Consider the following 20246-nt stretch of genomic DNA (forward strand, 5'->3'; position numbering starts at 1 on the left):
CATAATCAGAAGAGAATTCGTGCTCTTTACGTGCGGCTCCAGGGAGTAGGGCAGCAACTATACAGGCGGCTCCATTCCACCTAAATTATGCTCTCAATGCCATAGATATTGTTACAAATTCTCATCGCCAATTCGAACCAAACTCCGTATTCTAAAAGTACAATAAGATCTATATTACATTCATATTTCAGTCCCTCCATACCAAGCCGGCGATTTCGCCTACCCGTGCTTCAACAAACTCCCTCCGCCAATCGCTTATATCCGCCCTGACTATGTACTTTATCCGGCCATCAGCCCCGATAACGCCTCCACTGCACGCCGCCCTACCGATATCAATCTCTTTGAACTTCAGACCGGTACTATTCTCGAAATGATCCATCATCCTTGCCATGACGCCTTCTCCACTCCTGGCGAATTTTGCCACGTCATCGGGTTCTGACGCCATCGTGATCCTTCTAACCTGGACTATCCCTGTAGTAAAGTCAAGTTCAACGCCAGTTTTTTCCTCATTTCGATGACACGAGAGCACGTAATCCTCAAGGAACCTCAGTAGGAACTGCGTAGATAACCTCAGGGGTCGTACCATGATATCAAAATACATCTCCAGCCATTTGATGAACACGTCATGCAGCTGTCGCTGTGCACGTGTGAATACAACCAATTGACGTTCGCGTTCGGTTCTCGCGTGAAGCCGGACAAGAATTATAAACTTGCACGAGGGCAGTGTGATTGAGTGAATCGCCACGGAGTTCTCGTCCTGTAAGCCATGGCTTACTCGTGTAGTCCATGATCCTGCGGTTCCAGTTATTGACGCATTGGGCAAAAGTTCTAGAAATGGTGCGATTCGTCGGCGTAGAGACACGAGGTACTTGCTGCATGAGGAACTGTCGGACAACGGAAGCGCTCCGACAACTGGCGTGCTTTTGTGGATTGTGAGAGTGGTGTTAAGAAGCGGCGAAACTGGCAATTCAATCTCTGCCATTGCTGTCGCCAAATCGAGAAGGCATGTGGATTTGTTCGACAACAGTCCGCGTTCCCTTGAATGATAAACTATAGCGCAGCATGTAAACATTGATCCCACACATAAGGTTAGGGTTTTGCCCATGGCGGCCTTCTGCCTTTCGTTTAGTCGCTGAATTTTTGAGCCCTCGTACCGACCACTTCACAAAAAAGACATCAACTACAGCAAATCATAATAAATCACCAAATAAAATACATCACGGTCTTTAAAATGTTAGAATTAATAAAACTTCTTCGAAGATATTGATAGTGATGTCCAAGTAGAAGAATATGCATTCGATTCCGAGATGGTGCAAACTACGAACACCTTAGCATGATAAAGAAGGGGGAAGAAGTTGAAGGGCCCCGCAAAGCGTTCTGGCGGTTCAAGAACGAGCAACTGGAGGAGGCATAGTCCTAAAAAACAAGAGCCGATTCCAGGTGTAAAGCCTCTCACCACATATTTTTCGTCGACACGCAGTATCACAAATAATGGAAAGAGATTAGCGGATGATGAAAGTAATGATGGACAAGATTAGAAAGTTGCTCGATACGCATGGCGATTTATAGAAGCGTATACTCGGGTCCTCGACTGGAAAACAGCGATTTATGCTGTAAAGAAATGTTAACTCACGTTAAGTTATCAAAGATTTTGAAACGATTACGTAAGAATTCAGCGATCGCAACGAGTCTGACAATGAGGATGATACGAAGAGGACTCGTAAAAAGCCGAAGTTTGATATCGGACAGGCTATTACGAGCGTGGCCGACGAATTACGCTCTCGCGAGGCAAAGCGGGATCAAAAAACAATACAGGAAACAGCAATTGAGATCCTATATAGAGACTATGAGAATAGGCTAGATACGGGTGCTTTTGTTGATGCAGTTAATGTCCTCCAATCTGAGAGCAAAGCGCGTATATTTACGAGGCTTAGAGCCGATGAGAAGAGAGATCGGTGGCTCGAGGTAGCTGTCGGTACAGAGATATTTCCGCCGCATCAGCGCGAGGAGATGCAACTAGATAGCTAACGAATAGGTTGACTTGAATTGATGAACTCCAATTCTTATAATATATTGTTTCAAACTCCGTAATTGCGTAAATACCTCTGGTAATCACTCCACATCCTGTCTGCTAACTCGTCCCTGAACCTGTCCATTGCTTTTGAAGAGCCTTCGGTATTGGAAGAAGTAGGCGTTACGGGGTTTATATCTTCCTTCCCATCTCTCTCAGGCTCGGATTCGAGCAATTCGTCGGCACGCTCACCATCCCGCCGACGCATTCTGTGGTTTCTGCTGGGCTTTATATTGTTCTTTTAGATGATATCTGCGGACCGATATGGCGTTAATACTGTCTCTGAAGTCGAGTATCCAGCATCTCCAAGCCACCACTTGCCTTCGGAGTCTGAAAGCCATGTCTGTATTGAGCATCTCGAAGAACGTAGCCGTCATGCGCTGATCCTTCCCACCCTGCAAGAATATATATTGGGTTAGGGTTATTGGAGCAATGCAAGACCCCTTAACATTAGACGTTAGAGCCAAAATAGAGGTCAATTTTAGTCATGCCCAGTCCTCTCATTTTGAAGAAGCCGCGTTCAAACCACCCCGATTGTTTGTGTGTCAAAGTGAATCTTCAACGAAGCCAACGTGAATCCTGACTCATTGACTTCCTCTGTGTATGGCACGCTGCATTATGGATGCTGCTCGGCAAGTACTCAATTTCCAATGTCGTGGTACTCCATTCGAATTCCCGCTGCTACGACGGCAGGCGCTAGTTATTCTGTCATCACAAACAGGTTGTTCGGTTCCTTAGGAAACCTAACCGCATGGGACGTATACCTATCTCGCTCAGATATCCCCTTCTGTGACTTTTCTTCCTATAGAAATTTATTGGACCTATGATCTGAATCTAGAAGCCGATGTAATACGGGCGGCTCTTGTGTACCTTGTACATCCTGTCAACATGAATCTCCAGAGCATATACCCGCTGTCAAATATACGTCGTAAGTCAGAAGTAAGCTGGGTCTCAGGAGCAGCGTACAGCCGTCTGAATATGAACTAGCAGTGCGACGGCGTAGTATTTGCAGTTCTTGAGTTCAAGCGTCCGTATTCAATCAGGTACTCAGACTAGAAGGAGGCAATGACTGGCGATGGAGTTGTTCGATGGAGCGGTATAAATATTGCGAAACAATTAAAGAAATATGGATATTATACTCACACGCCGTACACTGGGGTATTTGACTGGATTTCTTTGGTGCTTCTGAAGCTTGGAGGTAATACGGAGCTCTGGAGAAGTGATTCGGGACAAGAGCCACCTCCCACTCCAGCAGAATGCGCATGGATTGGGCAGAACAGCGCATGCGACTGGCATTGCTATGTTGATTGTGCAAGGTCAGAGTTAGGGATAAAAAGCAAACGGAGACAAAGAGCGCGCGGGTCAGATGAGATCTTTTTTCCTCGCCGGCGCTGTTCATTCACCGAACAAAGGCACATTGTCTACCCTAACCGCATCTTCCTCCTAACCTTCTCTCAAAGAAACCACCCAACCCCCGGCTAATAAGTAAGCCACAATTATATTCGCCGATCCCACGCGCGGCCGCACCTTTAAAACTTGCGATTCTGTCGTTACTTCCTGTGTCTTTCATACCACTCGTCCTTGAAACAATACTGCCAAATCGCAGCACTGACCAAACTAATGTCAATTGCCCAACCTCAGCCACCATTCCCATTCAGGAGTTTCGTGCAAAGCTCCAAGAGTAGTCGAAGCGCGCGGTGCAAGCTAAAGTCCTTAGTTTTAGATTTGAGGATGATGCCACTGGTGCTGATTAAGATGTTAACACGTTTTCCAATTGTATGAAGGACGTGTTTGGGATCGATGTTGTTGAGGACTTTGCTATCGACTTCCAGATTTGCTGGATTTAATGTCCACGAACGGATCATGGTTAAGGTTAGGCGGCTTGGGCGCGCCAGATCCCTACTGATCATCGTCTATATTGGTCATGGCATCATTGACATCGAATCAAACAGATTACAGCTTATTTCGGAGAACGGAAGTCAGAAGATGGTTTGGAGCATGGTCCACGACCCTATCCTACCGTCTACGGATGATTCTACCCAAAATCTCTATGCCTTAGCCGTGCTTGATTGTGGCTATGGCGGCGCTGTAGTTCGTCCAGGCACGGGTGAGTCCAGCTGCGCGCCGCATGCGGCCAACCGTAGTACAGTTCGCTCGCGGACGGATTGCGTGAGTTTCATACAACGGTTTCGTCAGGCAGCGCTCGCACTAAAGAATGCTGAAAACTTATCCGTCAATGTTGAGAGGCTCTTCGGTGGATTGCAACGGTTGAAGCCACTACAGCTCCGGATGCCGTCTACATAATCACTGGCAGTGCGCGCCCTCTGGTTTTGTCTCTGAAGCATCGATCGTCGAGAACTCTACAAAATTTAACACCTTCTAGCAAGGAGACAAACGTATTGTTCAAGATCTCGTTTGTTGAAAAATGATCAACCGTGTATCGGCAGCAGCAGCGGGGAATCGATCCGGCTTAGTCTGACTGTGTAAGGATCTAGTGGGTGAGTTCCTACGAATCTTAGGGCCTCGCGCTGGGGCGGTACCAACTTGGCCAAAAGACCACGATAATCAATCTTAGAATTGATTATGGCCCACTGCGCATAGTATAGTGACCGCCACCACTAGGGTCCTGACAGACTGAAAGCTGCTCAGCGTACGTTTAGCACTAAATGCAGGGGTTACCTCTTCAGCATTTTCTCCACTCTGGGGTATGCGCACTTGCTGGCCGTACTAGAAAAGTCTATAAGATCTTCTAATTCCCTCGGAGACACAGGAATTAGTCTGTGATGCTCCAGCCCTTTCACAGTAGTTCATTCTTCTTCCATCCACGTCGCCATTCATTCCATCTCGTCGGCCGGAGGGCCCACAGATATGATTCTGAGTGAGTTCGTCCAACTTACGAAGACAATTCCACCGGAATATGGAGAGTGACCCGGCAGAATATATAAGGAGGGGCTTGCCCTCGCTGCCAGGCAACGAAATAGGATCATGTCTTGCCTTGCTTTGACGCGTCCACCCAGCCTTGCCTTGTGACAAAGTGTTTCTCTGTCGCGCATCGCGGGAGACCTTCGCCCGCCTCAAGTCGACGCTTGACTGTGTCTTTGTCGCATCGGTCCTTGTGAATAGTAAGATGCTATAGATTTCTGTCCACTATGAACATCATTTGGCTAATCAGTTGATAGATGAAGTGCCGGAAAAGCTGGGGCGGCGTGATTTGCCGTGGTTCTCTGCGTGTTGGGTTGCATGGTTTCTTGCTTTTTGTGTCTTGGTTTCGCAATGTTGTATTTGTGTCGTTGGCTTGTGCTCCGCGAAGAAGCAATCCCGTCCAAAAATGCCGACTACCTCCAGCGAGTATGGGAGGTTGACGAACTTTGGATCAACGTAGGCTGGGAGCTGGGCCAGGGTATACAAAGTGCGCCTAGATAGATGCCTGAGTTATAATCATAATACAATAAAGTATTCTAAACACTTCCATGAAGTTCAAAGACTGAAGGATCTTGTTCGATTTGCAGATGGAGAGGATTGAAGGGCCCCCGGTTGACCGTCTAGGAATTTCAAGGGATTCAAGGGCCTTGTGGCAGAGTAAATAATTGTGTAGGGAATTATAATAAATGTATTCTTAATTACTTGTATTTACATTCAGTTGCTGCGTCGCACATTCCCATATATCTTAATATATGGCCTGGTGTGACGCTCGTCCCAACACTCATCGATAATTTTGTCAAAGCCCGATTTCCTCGAGGATGTGACGGAAGTCATTCCTAACGCGTGGGTACAGACGTAAACAATAGTGCTTAATATAAGGCCCAGCATGGCTCCGTAACTCATTTGCGCATGTCTAATTAAGCGTTTGCTTCCCTACGCGACCCCATTCAACCATGAGAAAAGCTCTGCTTCCATCCTTTTGTCTGCTTCTGGTCCACTGAGGATCTCCCCCATCATATCAGATCCAGGTGGGAAGTCCATCTCAAAGCTCGGTTCGCCTGCTCCCCTCATATTGACCAGTACTGCTTGACGAAAGTGCCACCGCAATCGAGTTCATCTCTTACACCATCGCCGCCGTTGGGATTTCGACAAATAGGGTCAAGTATCCTCCCGTCTATCCTGGAAGAATCTTTATCGAAACAAGTTATCTTATAGCCCTCATCTGGGTTGATGGAGCAATCAAAACCGTCAAATCTCTGATGGATACTGGACGTCATAAGCAGTCCATTCTGACATGAATTTATTCCCGTATCATGTTTTCCCGTAATCCACCGAGAAAATCCGTTCTGCACCCAATATTCTTCACCGGAGAGTGGGAAGATGTGGGATGCTTCAAAACCCCCCCCCCAATCGTTCGCATCGACCTCACGGTTGAGAACGCCAGTTATCACGCACTTGCCATCTCTTTCACGGACCCGGGTTCGGAAACGATCATCTCTGCAAGTGATAGTTCTTGAAAGTATTCGGGTAATGCACGGTTCGTCTGTGATGGATATCGTGTCTGTGTAAACCTCAGTAGCTGCACGTACAAGGATTTATAAAAACATATACTACCTCTGCGAGAATAAGGTCTTATGTCATAATGGCCTGGCTTGAGAGCATCATCGGTTGGCATCAGGTCCACTCCAGTGCTGCGCAATTTCACTCTATACCGCCCAGACGCAACAATGAGGATGTCGAGCATATAGAGAAAAGTTTTCTCAGTTACAGACGGATTCAATCTCATTCCACCGAGCGGCTTATCAGGCTCTGAAAAGAGATTAAATATGGACATTTCGACCTATAGCTCTGGTGCCGGTCATGATTTCAATTTCAGTGACGATAATGACATTAATTTATATACCCGGTAGTGAACGACGAGAAGATAATGCGAATAATAACAATAATAATGTTGCCATCAGTTAGTATGGTGTTGAGCTTGCGGACATGTCATTTGCAAGGGTACAGCCGCATCAATCGGGGTCATCACGTTTGGTGAATGTGGCAGTGTTGACTCTCATCTCAACTAGGGACAATTTGTCAGAACCACGAGACGTATGTTTATTATTTCGTGGCGTACGGTCATCTTTTATCACTGCTGCTACGACAAGGCTATGAAGAGCACCACGGAAAGTTTCGTTCCCCTGGAATACCGAATTGCCGCCCTCTCCACCAAGAATCGGAGATTTTTTGCAGACAGAATGAGTTTTCGCCGGAGGATCTTAAAGAAGAAGACATTTTGAGTTGCCCGTCAGTTGATTTTAATTGCAGCGCTTCCCCATCAGACTAGAATGTCCTGGATAATGTCGGTATAGTTATGAACGTCCTGGCAGTTGGAATGGCTTGCCAGCGCCTCGTTTTATATTGCGAGAAAATAATACAATTATACAACGTAAATCTCGACTGAAATAAGAACTTACACAGAGGAAACATAACATTGTCGCAAACCGAATCAAATTTTTAACATGTATGATGTATCGATGGCCCTTAACCGAGCGGGGCCATTTTGTTTTCTGCGAAAGCAATCAACCAAACGGCGGAGCCGGGTGGTAGTTGAAATCGGTAACCACCCGACGTTGGAAACGGTTTTTGCCAGCGCCGGTCCGCGCCCGGCCCGATCTTCAGATCAGCCCAGCGCGAGCCGGATCGCGAGTCTTTGCTAAGGTTTGGGCTACTGGACTAGCGCAAAAGCATATTCTGACTACAGTAAAACGTGGTTGCTGAGCCGACTTTGGTGTTTGATATGTTCATTTTGTTGGGTTGATGCCACAAAAAATATTGTTTTCCACTAGTCATTTGGAAACTTTCCTCGTGACAATTAATATTTCTCAGTGGGAGGGATAAAAGTTTGGTAGGACCAAGTTTAGCAATTGCTAGGCAGTTGGTTAAACGTGGCATGATCTGCAGATCCAGGGACTGAGTTTGAGGTCCCCTGCGTAACCAGCGCCTCATCAGCCAGTGTGGCCAGTGTGGAATGGAATGGCCGAGAAGGATCTACAGCATTTGTGGTGAATGAATAGTCGGTTAGATTTATTATCATGATTGTAGCGGATGATGATACATGCCACTCGATTCGAACGTAGTCGATGGTACAAAAGCAAAATGTTTCCTGAAAAATACAAAATACCCCCGGTTAACGCCATGACCAAACCAATATGTACAAGAATACACGAATCGTAGACGGAACGGCAGACTATGAGGCAAGCATTTCGAGCTGCTCGACTAATCGTGACTGCCACTCACGCGCGAACGCGGGCGATACTCGAAGCAGAACTGCTTCTGGATCTTCAAAGGTTGCGCCGATGAGGTCGTGGTATTGCAGTCTGACTGCTGGATCGTCTGATTCTATCCGCTCGACCTGTGTCGATGTCAGTAAAGCATAAGGTCTGTGGAATAATAATGGAACATACAGTCCAGCCGCGAGCAGAGACAGAGAGTCGGACTTGAGTGTGCTCCTTGGTCCGGATGTCGACCTCAGTCGAGACTTTGCACGTGGACGGCACCGGGGCGACGTCGAGCAGCATGGGAGAGTATTCTGAGGCCAGAGCAGCGACGTCGTCAGCAAGCGAGAGCGCGGGCGCGAAGGAGTAAGGTGATGACGGAGACGCGGACAGGACGGGCGATGGGGACAAAGTTACAGTTGCGGCGGCCATTTGTTCTTGTTGCGGAGTGGTAGAGTGATCAGACGTGTCGAGTGCAAGCGACAGAGAAGAGGCCATGATGGTGGTATTTAATAGTATTGAATAATGAGCGCCGCGTTGTGTTTGTATTTTATGGGTGGCCAGATCATATTTGCGAGCCGCGGCTGATGATTAGTTCGGATGCAAGTTGCGTAGGCGCAGTCGGCCCACTTTTTGTGCCGCGCTCGGTAACTAACTAACTAGCAACATAAAAATGACAGGCCACGCGTTCTAAACATTCGTGACGCGGCCACACGGCACCAAACCCAAGGCAAAATTATTGACTGCACTGCGCCTCCCGCATTTCTCTATTTCTACGTACGCAACTTGTCTAAGCACCCACTACTATGATAAATAATCACAATCATCGTCTAATCTCTAATGTAAACAACACCGTCTGGTCGCTCTTAATCACAACTTCGTCTGCCTCCATAGCATTGCTCGTGCTCACCTGCGTCCCGAAACTCGTCGGCCAGTCTTCAATATCCCATGTAAACCCGGCCGTCGATATCACTGTCGGCCCGGACACAGGAATAATCCCACACGTAGGCCCAAGCACGCTCCGCGGCGTGGCTATCTTCTGCGTGCCCGGTCCGACCAGAAATGTCAGCGAGTCGTCCGACAGGAGCGTGATTTCCCGCTGCTTCTTGTCGGCCGTGTCGTCTGCCTTGGCCACTCGCTCGTGAACAAAGAGCGTGTGGATCGAATGGAACTCCTGGTCAACACGGCCGCCCGTGCCCCCGAGTGCCACGACTGGGAACCGCTCGCCAGGATAGAGGTCGCCGAGCTTGAGCAAGCATTTGCCGAAATCCGTCGAATCCTGGTCCGGAGAGTGATACACGGGCACTCCCAATTCTCCCTCGTAATAGGCTCGAATATCCGGCTTGAGTGAGTCGAGATCGCCGGTGATAAAGTCCGGTTTCTAGAACGAAATTAGCGACCTTCGTCCGGGGTGGTTTAGGGAATTGACGTACGTATTTCGGACGCGTGGACTCGTCCAGGGCTGCATACAGTCTATTCGTACCGCCATCCGCACATATCTTCACGGCAGCTAATATCAGACGTTAAGTACAGGGACTCGCATCTCTTAAATAGTATGCAAAAACTGACCGTTGCTCCATATGCGGTCGAGCATGTCTAAATCCGTGATCGGCTGGTTCAGCACGATCACTGCGAACGGCTTGACGTCGCCGTTCTCTCCCGGCGGTAGCAGAATCGATGCGCGATCAATATACGTCGCTGACGCAATATCTTCTTCTGTAAGTGGCATTGTGATCCTGTTTGGCGTCTGAGCGAAAATAATGTTGTCGTTGATAGCAAGGTAGATGTGGTTTTGAATTGCGCATGCCCACTCAGCCGCACTGATACGTTATCGGGCGAGAGTTGCCCTTGATTCTACGCTCTACATATTTTTTTTTTTTTTGCTTCAGTACTGGATATTTCCAATAGTAGCTGCTATTCGCCTTCCATAGACAGGCTCACGATAGAATAACCATTTATTGCTGACTCAAAACTTTCGGCCAACTTGCCGCTAAATATAAGGCTTAACCTCGTCCTCCAACATCTCCCACAATTTCTTGCCCGTGCCAGCTTCAACCAATCCCTTCTTAACATGCGCCACAATCTCGTCCTTGCGTCCAAAAGGAATCACATACCCGCCATTAAACTCCTCCACACCCGTGTCTGGCGCCAACCCGGCATATAACTCGGTCAGACCGCCCATCCGCTGCGGATACAAAATCAAATCGTACATAAAAGTCCGCATCCATGAAGTATTGTGCCTCTGCAAGTTTGTTTTCAGGTTGCCAGGGTTTAGCGATATACTCATAACGTGGTTTTTCTTGGTCCCGTCGTCACCGACCCCCGCGTCAGCGACAGACCGTTTGGCGTATTCGTCAGCCAGGACGACCGCGCCGGCCTTGGACTGGGCGTATGTTAACCACGGCGACGCCTTTGTTTTGGTGTAGTTGATGTCGTCAAAGTTGATGCCGTACGGCTTTGGACTGCGCGTGTGCAGGATCGACGATACCCAGATTGCCCGAACGCTGCCGGCGGCCGACGACGACGATGCCGCTGTCGACGTCAGTATCGGAGTCAGCAGCGCGTGAATGGCAAAGTGGGCGACAACATTTGTGCCCCATTGCAGCTCGTACCCCTATATACAGTTTGTCACTTATTGTTCCCCAATCTCGTCCTGTTCCCACATACCTGCTTTGTCGTGCTGCCGACAGGCGGCACCATCACACCAGCATTGTACCACACAACGTCCAGCCTATCAATCCTCGTCAACAGGTCATCAATCGCCGGCTTTATAGTCGTCAAGTCGACAAGATCGATCTTGACAAACTCAAGCGACCCTGGCTTCGACTCCGGCGTCTCGCCCGGATTCGCTTTGATGTCATAAACGGCTGTGTCGTACGACTCCTGAGATCGCCCGACAATGATTACACGCCCGCCCTTGTGGTACAGGACACGGCTCACCTCGAGACCGACGCCGGAGTAACCGCCCGTAACTAGGTAGACCTGTGGTCGAGATGGTTAGCATCGGTCCAGTCAAGAGTTCATGCATACACGCACCTTGCCAGACAAGTCTGGAATGTCCTTCTCGGTGTAAGTAGGACTAGGGGGGAACGATTGCGACAATAGTGACATGACTATTCGTGAGTGCGTTCACAGAATGAATTGACAGGCAAATTCGTCCGAGGAAGAACAAAGGAAGAATCAATGCATACCCATTCCCCACTCGAAACCTTATCGCAGGTCAGTGGGTAAGGGTTCGCAATTTTTGACATCGTAAGCCATGAGGGATTGGTGTCGACGCCAGGCGGCTGACTGACGATACTGAGGGAGACGTCTTGAAATGGCCAGATGTCATAAAGCGAGAAGGGTAAATCCTCAGCAGTCATATTGCGAACAAGACAGCGTTGCAGCGACGACATTGATTAATTGAATTACAACAGGCATAGTGCTGGTGTTAGGTGGACGATATATGGCATAGTATAAACCCGACCTGGTTTACGTCATTGAAAGCGAACACCAACCGGCACGTCGATTACCATAGTCTCCATTATCCTACAGAAGCTGCGCACTATTTGTTAATCCACTTTTCTTGTCACTGTTTGCACTCGATTGGAACCGCATAGAATTGAATTTACTGCTACAATGGTGTGTTCAGACATGTTTGTCTTGCGGCCACATGTGAACGCCGCTAACGGATCCGCAGAACTCGTTATTCAATCACGCCCTGAAGCAGTCGCAATCCCTGAAAAAGGACCTCGACGCCTTTTCCGCGTCACCGTCAACCGCCAGTTTGGCATTGCAAGGTGCATCTATTATGAGACAAACCGGTCGATATTGTTGCTAATTTTTATTTTGCAGGCCAGATATCAGCGACCTTGGCAACCCTGCAACGCACAATCGATGAATACGACGCTATGGCTCGCCGCGAGCTCGTGCCCGCAAAGCAAGACAAGGCGTTCGCGAGGATCCGCAATTTTCGCACAGAAGCGGGCGAGGCCCGGACGTTGTTCGAGAAGCTCAAGAAAGAGCGCGAGGAGGCGCAGAATAACTTGAACCGCGCCGAGCTGTTGGGCAGGAGACCGCATCATTCTGCCACGCCGGATAATCCTTACGCGACCGGGTTGACAAGCAACGGCTCCTCCGTCGGCGGCAGCGGTGGTGTCCAGATTAGCGACAGTATACCGGCCGCAGCAATACCCCGTGAATTCTTCCAGCGGACAGGAGATCAATTGGACGAGTTCCTTGAGCGAGGGCGCGCCGTGTTGGGCGACTTGGTTGAGCAGCGAAATGTCTTGAAATCGACCCAGCGGAAATTGTACAGTGCGGCAAATACATTGGGCATATCGAGTGACACGATCAAGTATATTGAACGGAGAGCACGGCAAGATAAAGTAGTGTTTTGGGCTGGAGTCGCTATTTGCTTGTTGTCGTTCTATTTTATATTACGGTGGTTAAGGTAGATTGTAATGCACGGCCTAATAACACTGTGTCATGAGTACTTGTGCGGCAACAACCGAGCCGTGTTGTTGACGGCTATGCAAACTATCGCATCTAATAAAACAGACCACGGAAGCAAACTTATATCCATTAGATCACAGCAATGCAACTGCCCAACTCTACACCGTAACACACTACCAAGCGAATAACCAAACCAATTCCTATGTGCTCATATAAGATTCTAAAGTTCATTTAAATCGACATGGAGAATGCGCAATAATGATTACAGTTATTTACCAGCTCCGATCGCTGACGACGATCCGTTAGGCACAAAGTCCTGAGACGAAAGTCGTCGACCGAGTGCTCTCTCGATCTTTGCAATCAGCGCAAGGTTGTTGAACGTGTCGATTTTCTCGGCCGACGGCTGGTACCGCTGGTCCATGAGCGGCTTCGACTCCATGCGATTCAAGACGTCAGCAATAGACGACAGTATGGTCGCTTTGTCAGCCGGAACAACCGTAGATGTCGTCGACGACGACGATGACGATGAAAACATGGTGCTGAAGGAGTCGTCTAGAATCTTTGCGTCGTCGTGCTCGTGAAGCGACAATGTGCTGTCGTCCAATTTTGAGGCTGACTTGTCGGACATGGAGTCTGGAGTGTTAATTGCCTTCTAATGCGGGGATTGCAGGCCAAAGATCTGTTCGTCAATTAGCATAGAAGACGTGACGTATTCATCAAAGAGACTGACATACCGTGCAATTAGGGAGAGTTGACACTCATGCGGTGAAAGCATCGATCCTGGGGATACTTGACATTTAGCTGCAGTGGTGCGCCGCATCCGAACTCACCCCACAATGTGGCTGCATTGCATTGTCGATCTGAGGCCCCTTGTCCGAATCACCGACTGAGTTCTCACGCGACATCCGCGCTAGCCATTGACATCGGATAGTAGCGTATCTGTCGGTTTATTGGGCTTGATTACTGTAAGGGACAACCATCTTACATTCTCACCAACCACAAACCTTGGGCCCATTGCGTCAATACCTCTTAGTCTTTCACGCACTCTCTTCAGGCTCCGGCTCATCCCGCTTTCGAATAATACATAAAGTATGGCGTCGACACACCTATCAAACGTCACGATGCGTTTCAGGGTTTCATGGTCAACGAGACAAGGGAGACTCTTGTTGACAAGGTCTCACTGATTCGTATGATGTAATTATATTTGACTTTACATTATATTTTAGCATGAGCAATTCTGTCCTTTCAGATTGCAAGTATCTAGACAACACTCGAATCCCTGGTTGTATGAGCAATGCGTCGGTAGGAGAAACTTCTATTCCACTCAGTTATCCTACCATTGCTAGGACGCGTCGGAAAACTATATAGTGCCATACCAATGCAATCATTTCCATTGTGCGGATGAGAAGCTAAATGTACAACCCCAAAACAAACAAAGCAATCAAACACAATAATTGCCATGAAAAAATTCGAGCATCAGATATATCTATTCCACTCTGCTATCCACCATCGTCCCGTGATATGAAGTTTGTATCCGGCCTTAGCCAACTGTTCGTAGGGCAGATGGACCATCGCATAGTGGGGCATTAACGTCAAACTTCTGGCGCTGGTGATCAGTTTCCAACTTCAGCTCCTCCATCTCGCTGATCCCTAATTTTCTCTTCGGGTTGCTTAAAAGTTCTAACGTCAGGCTCTGACCATGGCTACTGCTCGCCTTCGCAGGTTTTTGAGCCTTCACTAGTTCTGTCTCCCGTGGCGGTAAACCGTGAAACACTCGTTTCATCTCGTCGTGTGAATGCGATTGCATGATACCTCGGTACATGGCGTCCTTTCCAGGAATAATTCTCCCCAGAACATACTTCGTGTTCGTGGTGTGGTTATCGACCTCAATCGCGGTGTTGAAAATCTCCTCCGCGACCTCTCGCCATGGCCGAACGGCGTTCTTGGCATCGGCACTGAAGCACGATACATTTGCCTCAGCCGAGGTCGCGATCATCGCGCTGTCGACGCCATACGCAATCTTCAGCATATCCAAATCGCCTCTGCAGTACACATCGCCGTTGGCAATGCAAGTAACGCCCGATTCTCGACATATGCTGGCAATACCAGCAAGATACCCATCCCGCACGGCACGTTCCCGTGGTCTCATTGGGATTTTCCGACAATGCACCGTCAGCGCAGAAATACCTGTTTTGACAAGTCGCTTCACGAGCACAAGCGTCTCCTCCGGAGTATCCAAAATTCGTATTTTGACGCTGATGCCAATGTCAAATTTCTTGCCGACCTCCTTGACCAGTGCTTCCAGAATTGCGACGAGCTTATCTGGTGTCCGTAGCAACGCTGCGCCCATGCCAGAGTGAATCGAAAAATGCTTCGGACAGCCGGAGTTCACGTCGATGCCGGCCACGTCTGCGGCAACGACGGTAGCAGCTTGAACTGCTAGTTCTGGAGATGCGGTCCCTAGTTGAAATACAATTTTGTTGCGCTCAAGGTCTCTGTGAGTGCGGAAGACGACATTGTTGTCTTTGTCTGGAAGGACGAAGTCGATGCAGTTGATCTTCTCTAAACATATTTTAGACAGGATTTCACACGCTACCGATATTAAACAAGATATCTACCATTCGCAATTCGCTTGCAACCTATGATCTTCTTGTCGACAATCTCCGGAGCTGGACAAGCTTTAATAGCTGGACAGCAAACAGAGCCAAATTTACTTACACCACACTAAATCCGCTCCATATCGTAAGGCGCTCAGTCGCAGCGGCAGTTCACCAGTCCGCACCTGCACAACACCGTTAGAAATGCACACGTATCCTTTGCTGTGAAATCGACAGTCTCCCCGGATTAACCATTTATTAACAATACGTACCATAGGCGCGAGAACCAACTTCCCGGAATAATTTAATGGCGGCATGATGATTTGCAAACTCTCCGTTAAGCACTAAGTCCGAATTGTGTGTGCCATCGTATTCGAATTTACTCTGCCAAATCTTAGTCTAGATCTTCCTGTAAGTTACTTTCTCTAGATTCATCTTCAAGTTTTTTGCCTCCGCATTGCCCTAACCCAGTCAAGATCCTAACGGTTCGCCTAGCGCTTGAACACGGTTCGATGGAAAGGTTGTCACTTGCCAGTACCATAATTGGTTTGTCAGGTGATCTTACCGGAGATTCGTAAAGACTCATCGAGACTGAAGAGCAGAAACTGAATAAAGCCGATGAGCCCAGCCTTATTGCCTAATACGGAGTTGGGCATCAAGCAGTGATATGAGCCGCAGCAGGGGCCACCCGGAATGACTGAGGCGCCCAGCCCCCCCTAGATCTCATGATTCCCCAGGGTCCTGAACCCGCCTCTCAGTTCAAGAGCAGCATTACTTCCTACTTTGTAATTAAAGTACTACTGGATTTGTAAATATAACTAATTTACACATTTCTATGGAAAATGCGTTAAGGAGATATTTCGTTTCGTGACGGACTTGGAGGCCGGATGACAGCGATGACAGCTGGCCGGTGTGGTCTTGCAGACCTGGAACTGGCAAGGCGGCTGGGCAAGCCAATCCACAGCGCAGGGTTTGCGTCAATTTCTATCCACCGGAGAAGAATCTTGGTTATGACAGGTTAGACGTGGCGGGGTGCTTATCTGGTCGATAATTTTGCATGACAGGTCGACACTGGCAGACGCTGCTGCGCAATTTCATATTATTTCCGCTCGCCACGAAATCTTCCTCGCACTCCTTTGCTTGAACATCTCGGATTTTTTTTCTTCGTTGATTTTTAATCATTGTATGCTTAATTGAGCTGTACATACGATACGGCAATGGCTATGCGAGCGACTGGATCTTGGGCTGTCTTTCAGAACCAGGACGCGGAGCCCATGGAAGTCGTGGAGAACGAGGACGAGAATGATGTCGATTATGTGCAGGATGGCGAAGAGCTCGAGATGGAACGACGGAAAAGGGATCGCATTATGAAGTATATCCTTTCTCTGCCTACACCTCCGTGCAGTCCGGAACGACAGACTGCCGCGGGAGATTGGGACCAGACTTCAACGACCGGGAAGGACGCATTTGAACGTGTGGATACACATGATATAACGAGTAAGGGTTGCTAATTACGTAACTGGACGGCATTGCTGACTTAGGAACAGGACTAGGCCATCGGGCGCGGGAAATTTCACATGCTATACTACCACGCGGTCTGCGTGATTCCTCGCGAGAAATTCTGAACCGACCGAAAAGACCGACAGTAAGACACGTTCCTGCGAGACTGCCATCAGTCCAACATGATCTAGCTCTGTCAAAGTCTATCCGTGGTCCACAGCGACCCGGTAATGCCAATCAAAGGATGTCGAATCGCGATTACACTATCAGCAGTCGTAGCGCTGGGACTTCCTACTGCACGGACATATTGCCGCGGGCAATACCGAAGGCAATTCCGATAGTTCCGGGACATCTTAATGGTCTGAACATCATGCTCCTATCGCCGACTTCGGGCTCAGTAGAGGTTGAGCGGAACCTGAACGGCATAGCAGATCCTGATGAGATTCTTAAAGAAATCACCTCGGATGGAACCCAGAAGTCATACACGATTCGGCAATGCTCCGAAACGTCATCTATCTATGCTGACAGCATTCATGATAAGGAATTCAACGGAATTCCTCCGGATCAGTCGCGATTTAAGGAAGTGTGGATGCAGGCTTATGACATCGAGCCTGCGTCTATGACTCCAAACCAATCCAAGGATTCATTCCACTACTTCAAGCGCCGCGTCTCAGCGAAGTCCCAAGAGTCAGCTGGGTCTGGTACCAAGTCGGTTCGAATCGATGTGCAAGAAAACAAGAGTCCAATGATACGCAAGAAGTTTTCCTTCCACGAGGCCGTGTCTGCAATGATAATCAAGCGTAAGTCATCCAGAGAGTTGGTGAAAAACGGCGAGATGGCACCGTCAACCTCGTCGTCTTCCAGTGTCAAGAAGAGCCGAAAATGGGCCAATACTGCATGTACTACCGAGCTTCCTAAGTCTAGATATGGCACGTCTCCAATGGCTCACCGGGAGATGTCCACGAGAGAGTACAGCAAGTTCGAGTCTTTCCTCCGTCCACGCCTACCAACACCGCATTATCATCCGCAGCCTGGGAGGGAGTCGACGCTGTCGCTTGGTATACGAGACATTCGTAACTTAGATAGTGCGGAGGTTGCTACGCGATATAAGCAATATCTGAAGGAGCGACAACGAGATAGAAGTCGGCATGGACAGAAGTGGTCTTATACGCGAGATGGACATGGAACCTATAGTCGATGCAGAGAAGGCGAGGAGTTTTCTTGGTTGTAACCAGTCCGCTGAAGTCGTACATGTTATCGAATAGTGCTATTGTAAGAAGAGACAGCACGCCAGGCTACTGCGGCATGTCGCCCCGTCAGCCAATGAGGCTTAATGTGATCCAGTCTTGCTGCTAGTGAACAGATCGGATGATTAGATTTAGCCTTCAAAGCATCGAAAATATATCACAGCTATAATACATTGCAAATGGCTCATCATTCGGAAAGCTCTATAACAGCCTTGCACAACAAGAGAATGAATCTATACTATCGGTTTGATAAAGCACACTTTGGACAGATAAGGGTATTAAAACGGAAAAAAATCAGGGTTGGCATCCAGTGGACTATAAGATAAAACATTTGTTCTCGATACGCTCGACGGCGGTCTCCAAGATCGCGGAGCGGATCTTTGCCTCAATCCAACTTTTTTGAAAGAAGTCTATGGGCGTGGCTAGAATTTCATCGCCACTCAGAACATGACTTGGTACGCAGTCTCCGAGGACGACCTCCCCGAGATTTGGCGGAATATCTTCTGCACCGGATTGTCCGTCTCTTATGACTACCTGCATGACATTAGAAGTGGAACCCTCGGTCTGCAGAGTTTGTCACTTACAAAGGACCGCGTAGGACAAAGTAATGTTCCTGGAGGACAGTTCGCATTTTCGCAGCGAAAAGTCTCAATGACAACCTTCTCCAGTGTACCAAACCAGGTAACCCCGTTTCGCACTAACGGTCCAAACGGGTTCTGACGCAGCTGAAGACGGAGCTCATTTGTGGCTTGCAGGATGGCCGCCGCTGCTTCTTCTTCATTCGCATAATACTGACCATCTGACTTTGCACCACGGGGCCCTTCATCAAGACACATAGCAATGGCCAGACGGCAATGCAATGCGCATACACACCATGAGATAGCTTCTTGTAGACTTCTATAGGACTGCGACACGCCAACTTCAAATGCAACCATAAGTTTCTTTTCTTCGTCATCATTGACCATGTAACGAAGGCCGCCATCCCATTCCCTGATTGTGAGCCCGCGTCCAGCTCGACGATGCTTTGTAATATCGGTCGTTTGAGATACACGACGCGGATATCTGCACTGATCCCTCCGCGAAGCAAAATCTCATTACAAGAATTTGCAAGACTACCTACTAACTCGCCTACCATATCTCCATGAAGTGGGGTGGGAGCGGCGACGACGATGGCAATTTGCCGTGTGCTGTCATAGCATAGTCGAGGGAACCTAAGAGCATGCATCAGCAGAAGCTGTGTAGGCGATCTTGTTAAAATACATACTTGTTTCCGTCAGTGTCAAGGAGCTCTTGCGCATATTCATATTCATCCCAACTTGCCGGGACTTCTATTTTCGCGTCCGGCGAAAGCGGACGTCTGACAACATCCATCAAATTGAACTGCTCCATGGGGCCACGCTGGTGAACGACTACTCTTCGTAGTTAATACCGATTTGCGCACAGTTCTCTGACTTCTCTTGCTTGCAGGCTGACTGGATATCGAACTTGTCTTTTTTGCAGATTGCGCAGGGCCAGGCCACGCGCAGCGGATTCAGTATTGTCAAGATCGCCAATCACACTCATTGTTAAAGTTTTCAGACAGATGGCGCCGACAGATGATCAGAAGAATGACAGACTGGTACAGAATGCGAATGTTGAGAACACTGACAGTCTGAATGATACTAGTTGCGAGAATCAGTGACGAACAGCAATCCGTTGTCATGGGCGATTTGAATCCAGACTGGGGAGTACTGATACTTTTTGCGTGATGTAAAGTGCTCTACTGATGGAACAGTGTGTGACCGCAGCTGAGCCGCACGGACAGGTCAGTTGTGACGTCATGATCCCGGAGCTTCAAGCGTCCATTAGATGTTCGGTTTGTTAATTCGGCGACACAGAAGATCTGTCGTACTGATATTACCTAGGTGATCGATGTTTTCAACTGGCCATGTCGAGAATGTGTAGATTGGGAGGAAGAGTCAGGGTTAGGATTATTTGCAAGGTTCGTTGAGCCAAGGATCTACTAAAAGTCGATTCAAATGTCTAGAGCTAATTTCGCCGTCTGTCGAGCTTGCCGTTTGCGGGTTGTCTGTACTCATATTGAGACACATGCGCACTTCACATTCATCCTACGCAGAAATCTAAATCAGGTACAATTAAACACGAGACGCAGAATATTAAATGTGAGCTGCAAATTGATTTTGATAAACAATTGGTGGACGTCTTATCGTCT

At 48.4% G+C, this 20246-nt stretch overlaps 10 protein-coding genes across 10 annotated transcripts; 2 read left to right on the forward strand and 8 right to left on the reverse strand.

Annotated features, from left to right (window-relative positions):
* Positions 1 to 64: 64 nt before the first annotated feature.
* Positions 65 to 1053, reverse strand: POJ06DRAFT_242186 (uncharacterized protein). The gene has a single exon (XM_056186201.1). It carries the CDS (start codon positions 980 to 982, stop codon positions 188 to 190), a length of 795 nt encoding a protein of 264 aa, XP_056046990.1. The 5' UTR covers positions 983 to 1053; the 3' UTR covers positions 65 to 187.
* Positions 1054 to 5926: 4873 nt separating this feature from the next.
* Positions 5927 to 6779, reverse strand: POJ06DRAFT_279306 (uncharacterized protein; the record flags this gene model as incomplete). Its single annotated transcript, XM_056189800.1, has 3 exons — positions 5927 to 6078; positions 6120 to 6554; positions 6608 to 6779. 3 exons carry the CDS (start codon positions 6777 to 6779, stop codon positions 5927 to 5929), a joined length of 759 nt encoding a protein of 252 aa, XP_056046991.1.
* A 1325-nt stretch (positions 6780 to 8104) lies between these two features.
* POJ06DRAFT_3120 (uncharacterized protein) lies at positions 8105 to 8874 on the reverse strand. The gene is made up of 2 exons (XM_056190855.1): positions 8443 to 8874; positions 8105 to 8390 (listed from the first exon to the last, which is right to left on the reverse strand). Exons 1-2 carry the CDS (start codon positions 8749 to 8751, stop codon positions 8226 to 8228), a joined length of 474 nt encoding a protein of 157 aa, XP_056046992.1. The 5' UTR covers positions 8752 to 8874; the 3' UTR covers positions 8105 to 8225.
* Position 8875: 1 nt separating this feature from the next.
* On the reverse strand, positions 8876 to 10112 carry POJ06DRAFT_3119 (thiamine pyrophosphokinase). Its single transcript, XM_056190854.1, has 3 exons — positions 9823 to 10112; positions 9687 to 9763; positions 8876 to 9634 (listed from the first exon to the last, which is right to left on the reverse strand). The coding sequence occupies exons 1-3, from the start codon at positions 9980 to 9982 to the stop codon at positions 9077 to 9079; spliced, it is 795 nt and encodes a 264-aa protein (XP_056046993.1). The 5' UTR covers positions 9983 to 10112; the 3' UTR covers positions 8876 to 9076.
* Positions 10113 to 10192: 80 nt separating this feature from the next.
* Positions 10193 to 11517, reverse strand: POJ06DRAFT_242206 (uncharacterized protein). Its single transcript, XM_056186202.1, has 3 exons — positions 11290 to 11517; positions 10921 to 11235; positions 10193 to 10867 (listed from the first exon to the last, which is right to left on the reverse strand). The coding sequence occupies exons 1-3, from the start codon at positions 11362 to 11364 to the stop codon at positions 10244 to 10246; spliced, it is 1014 nt and encodes a 337-aa protein (XP_056046994.1). The 5' UTR covers positions 11365 to 11517; the 3' UTR covers positions 10193 to 10243.
* A 79-nt stretch (positions 11518 to 11596) lies between these two features.
* Positions 11597 to 12825, forward strand: POJ06DRAFT_3281 (uncharacterized protein). Its single transcript, XM_056190871.1, has 3 exons — positions 11597 to 11877; positions 11936 to 12035; positions 12091 to 12825. The coding sequence occupies exons 1-3, from the start codon at positions 11875 to 11877 to the stop codon at positions 12690 to 12692; spliced, it is 705 nt and encodes a 234-aa protein (XP_056046995.1). The 5' UTR covers positions 11597 to 11874; the 3' UTR covers positions 12693 to 12825.
* POJ06DRAFT_3284 (uncharacterized protein) lies at positions 12826 to 13528 on the reverse strand. The gene is made up of 2 exons (XM_056190874.1): positions 13425 to 13528; positions 12826 to 13369 (listed from the first exon to the last, which is right to left on the reverse strand). Exon 2 carries the CDS (start codon positions 13316 to 13318, stop codon positions 12959 to 12961), a length of 360 nt encoding a protein of 119 aa, XP_056046996.1. The 5' UTR covers positions 13319 to 13369; positions 13425 to 13528; the 3' UTR covers positions 12826 to 12958.
* Positions 13529 to 13993: 465 nt separating this feature from the next.
* On the reverse strand, positions 13994 to 15755 carry POJ06DRAFT_3297 (uncharacterized protein). Its single transcript, XM_056190878.1, has 5 exons — position 15755; positions 15560 to 15686; positions 15409 to 15472; positions 15309 to 15359; positions 13994 to 15252 (listed from the first exon to the last, which is right to left on the reverse strand). The coding sequence occupies exons 2-5, from the start codon at positions 15602 to 15604 to the stop codon at positions 14231 to 14233; spliced, it is 1182 nt and encodes a 393-aa protein (XP_056046997.1). The 5' UTR covers positions 15605 to 15686; position 15755; the 3' UTR covers positions 13994 to 14230.
* A 547-nt stretch (positions 15756 to 16302) lies between these two features.
* On the forward strand, positions 16303 to 18375 carry POJ06DRAFT_3326 (uncharacterized protein). The gene is made up of 2 exons (XM_056190884.1): positions 16303 to 16784; positions 16835 to 18375. The coding sequence occupies exons 1-2, from the start codon at positions 16505 to 16507 to the stop codon at positions 18016 to 18018; spliced, it is 1464 nt and encodes a 487-aa protein (XP_056046998.1). The 5' UTR covers positions 16303 to 16504; the 3' UTR covers positions 18019 to 18375.
* POJ06DRAFT_298043 (uncharacterized protein) lies at positions 18350 to 19597 on the reverse strand (the record flags this gene model as incomplete). Its single annotated transcript, XM_056190637.1, has 5 exons — positions 18350 to 18598; positions 18619 to 19101; positions 19155 to 19245; positions 19299 to 19448; positions 19476 to 19597. The coding sequence occupies 5 exons, from the start codon at positions 19595 to 19597 to the stop codon at positions 18350 to 18352; spliced, it is 1095 nt and encodes a 364-aa protein (XP_056046999.1).
* Between the last annotated feature and the right edge of the window lie 649 nt (positions 19598 to 20246).

Source organism: Lipomyces tetrasporus, assembly GCF_029532465.1.
Source record: "Lipomyces tetrasporus strain NRRL Y-64009 chromosome Unknown POJ06scaffold_1, whole genome shotgun sequence".
In the NCBI taxonomy this organism is placed as follows: domain Eukaryota; kingdom Fungi; phylum Ascomycota; class Lipomycetes; order Lipomycetales; family Lipomycetaceae; genus Lipomyces; species Lipomyces tetrasporus.

Excerpts from the sequence above, each read along its gene's own strand:
- POJ06DRAFT_3326 (XM_056190884.1), top strand. The coding sequence starts at position 16,505 with ATGGCTATGCGAGCGACTGGATCTTGGGCTGTCTTTCAGAACCAGGAC. Across the intron at positions 16,785-16,834 it reads GGATACACATGATATAACGA|GACTAGGCCATCGGGCGCGG; the intron begins GTAAGGGTTGCT and ends ACTTAGGAACAG.
- POJ06DRAFT_242206 (XM_056186202.1), bottom strand. The coding sequence starts at position 11,364 with ATGTCACTATTGTCGCAATCGTTCCCCCCTAGTCCTACTTACACCGAG. Across the intron at positions 11,236-11,289 it reads TTCCAGACTTGTCTGGCAAG|GTCTACCTAGTTACGGGCGG; the intron begins GTGCGTGTATGC and ends TCTCGACCACAG. Across the intron at positions 10,868-10,920 it reads TCGGCAGCACGACAAAGCAG|GGGTACGAGCTGCAATGGGG; the intron begins GTATGTGGGAAC and ends AACTGTATATAG.
- POJ06DRAFT_3281 (XM_056190871.1), top strand. Across the intron at positions 12,036-12,090 it reads CGCCAGTTTGGCATTGCAAG|GCCAGATATCAGCGACCTTG; the intron begins GTGCATCTATTA and ends TTTATTTTGCAG.
- POJ06DRAFT_3297 (XM_056190878.1), bottom strand. The coding sequence starts at position 15,604 with ATGCCGCCATTAAATTATTCCGGGAAGTTGGTTCTCGCGCCTATG. Across the intron at positions 15,360-15,408 it reads TGGAGCGGATTTAGTGTGGT|CTCCGGAGATTGTCGACAAG; the intron begins GTAAGTAAATTT and ends AAGCTTGTCCAG. Across the intron at positions 15,253-15,308 it reads TTGCAAGCGAATTGCGAATG|AGAAGATCAACTGCATCGAC; the intron begins GTAGATATCTTG and ends AAATATGTTTAG.
- POJ06DRAFT_3284 (XM_056190874.1), bottom strand. The coding sequence starts at position 13,318 with ATGTCCGACAAGTCAGCCTCAAAATTGGACGACAGCACATTGTCGCTT.
- POJ06DRAFT_3119 (XM_056190854.1), bottom strand. The coding sequence starts at position 9,982 with ATGCCACTTACAGAAGAAGATATTGCGTCAGCGACGTATATTGATCGC. Across the intron at positions 9,764-9,822 it reads CGACCGCATATGGAGCAACG|CTGCCGTGAAGATATGTGCG; the intron begins GTCAGTTTTTGC and ends GTCTGATATTAG. Across the intron at positions 9,635-9,686 it reads AGTCCACGCGTCCGAAATAC|AAACCGGACTTTATCACCGG; the intron begins GTACGTCAATTC and ends ATTTCGTTCTAG.
- POJ06DRAFT_242186 (XM_056186201.1), bottom strand. The coding sequence starts at position 982 with ATGGCAGAGATTGAATTGCCAGTTTCGCCGCTTCTTAACACCACTCTC.
- POJ06DRAFT_3120 (XM_056190855.1), bottom strand. The coding sequence starts at position 8,751 with ATGGCCTCTTCTCTGTCGCTTGCACTCGACACGTCTGATCACTCTACC. Across the intron at positions 8,391-8,442 it reads TCTCTGCTCGCGGCTGGACT|GTCGAGCGGATAGAATCAGA; the intron begins GTATGTTCCATT and ends ACATCGACACAG.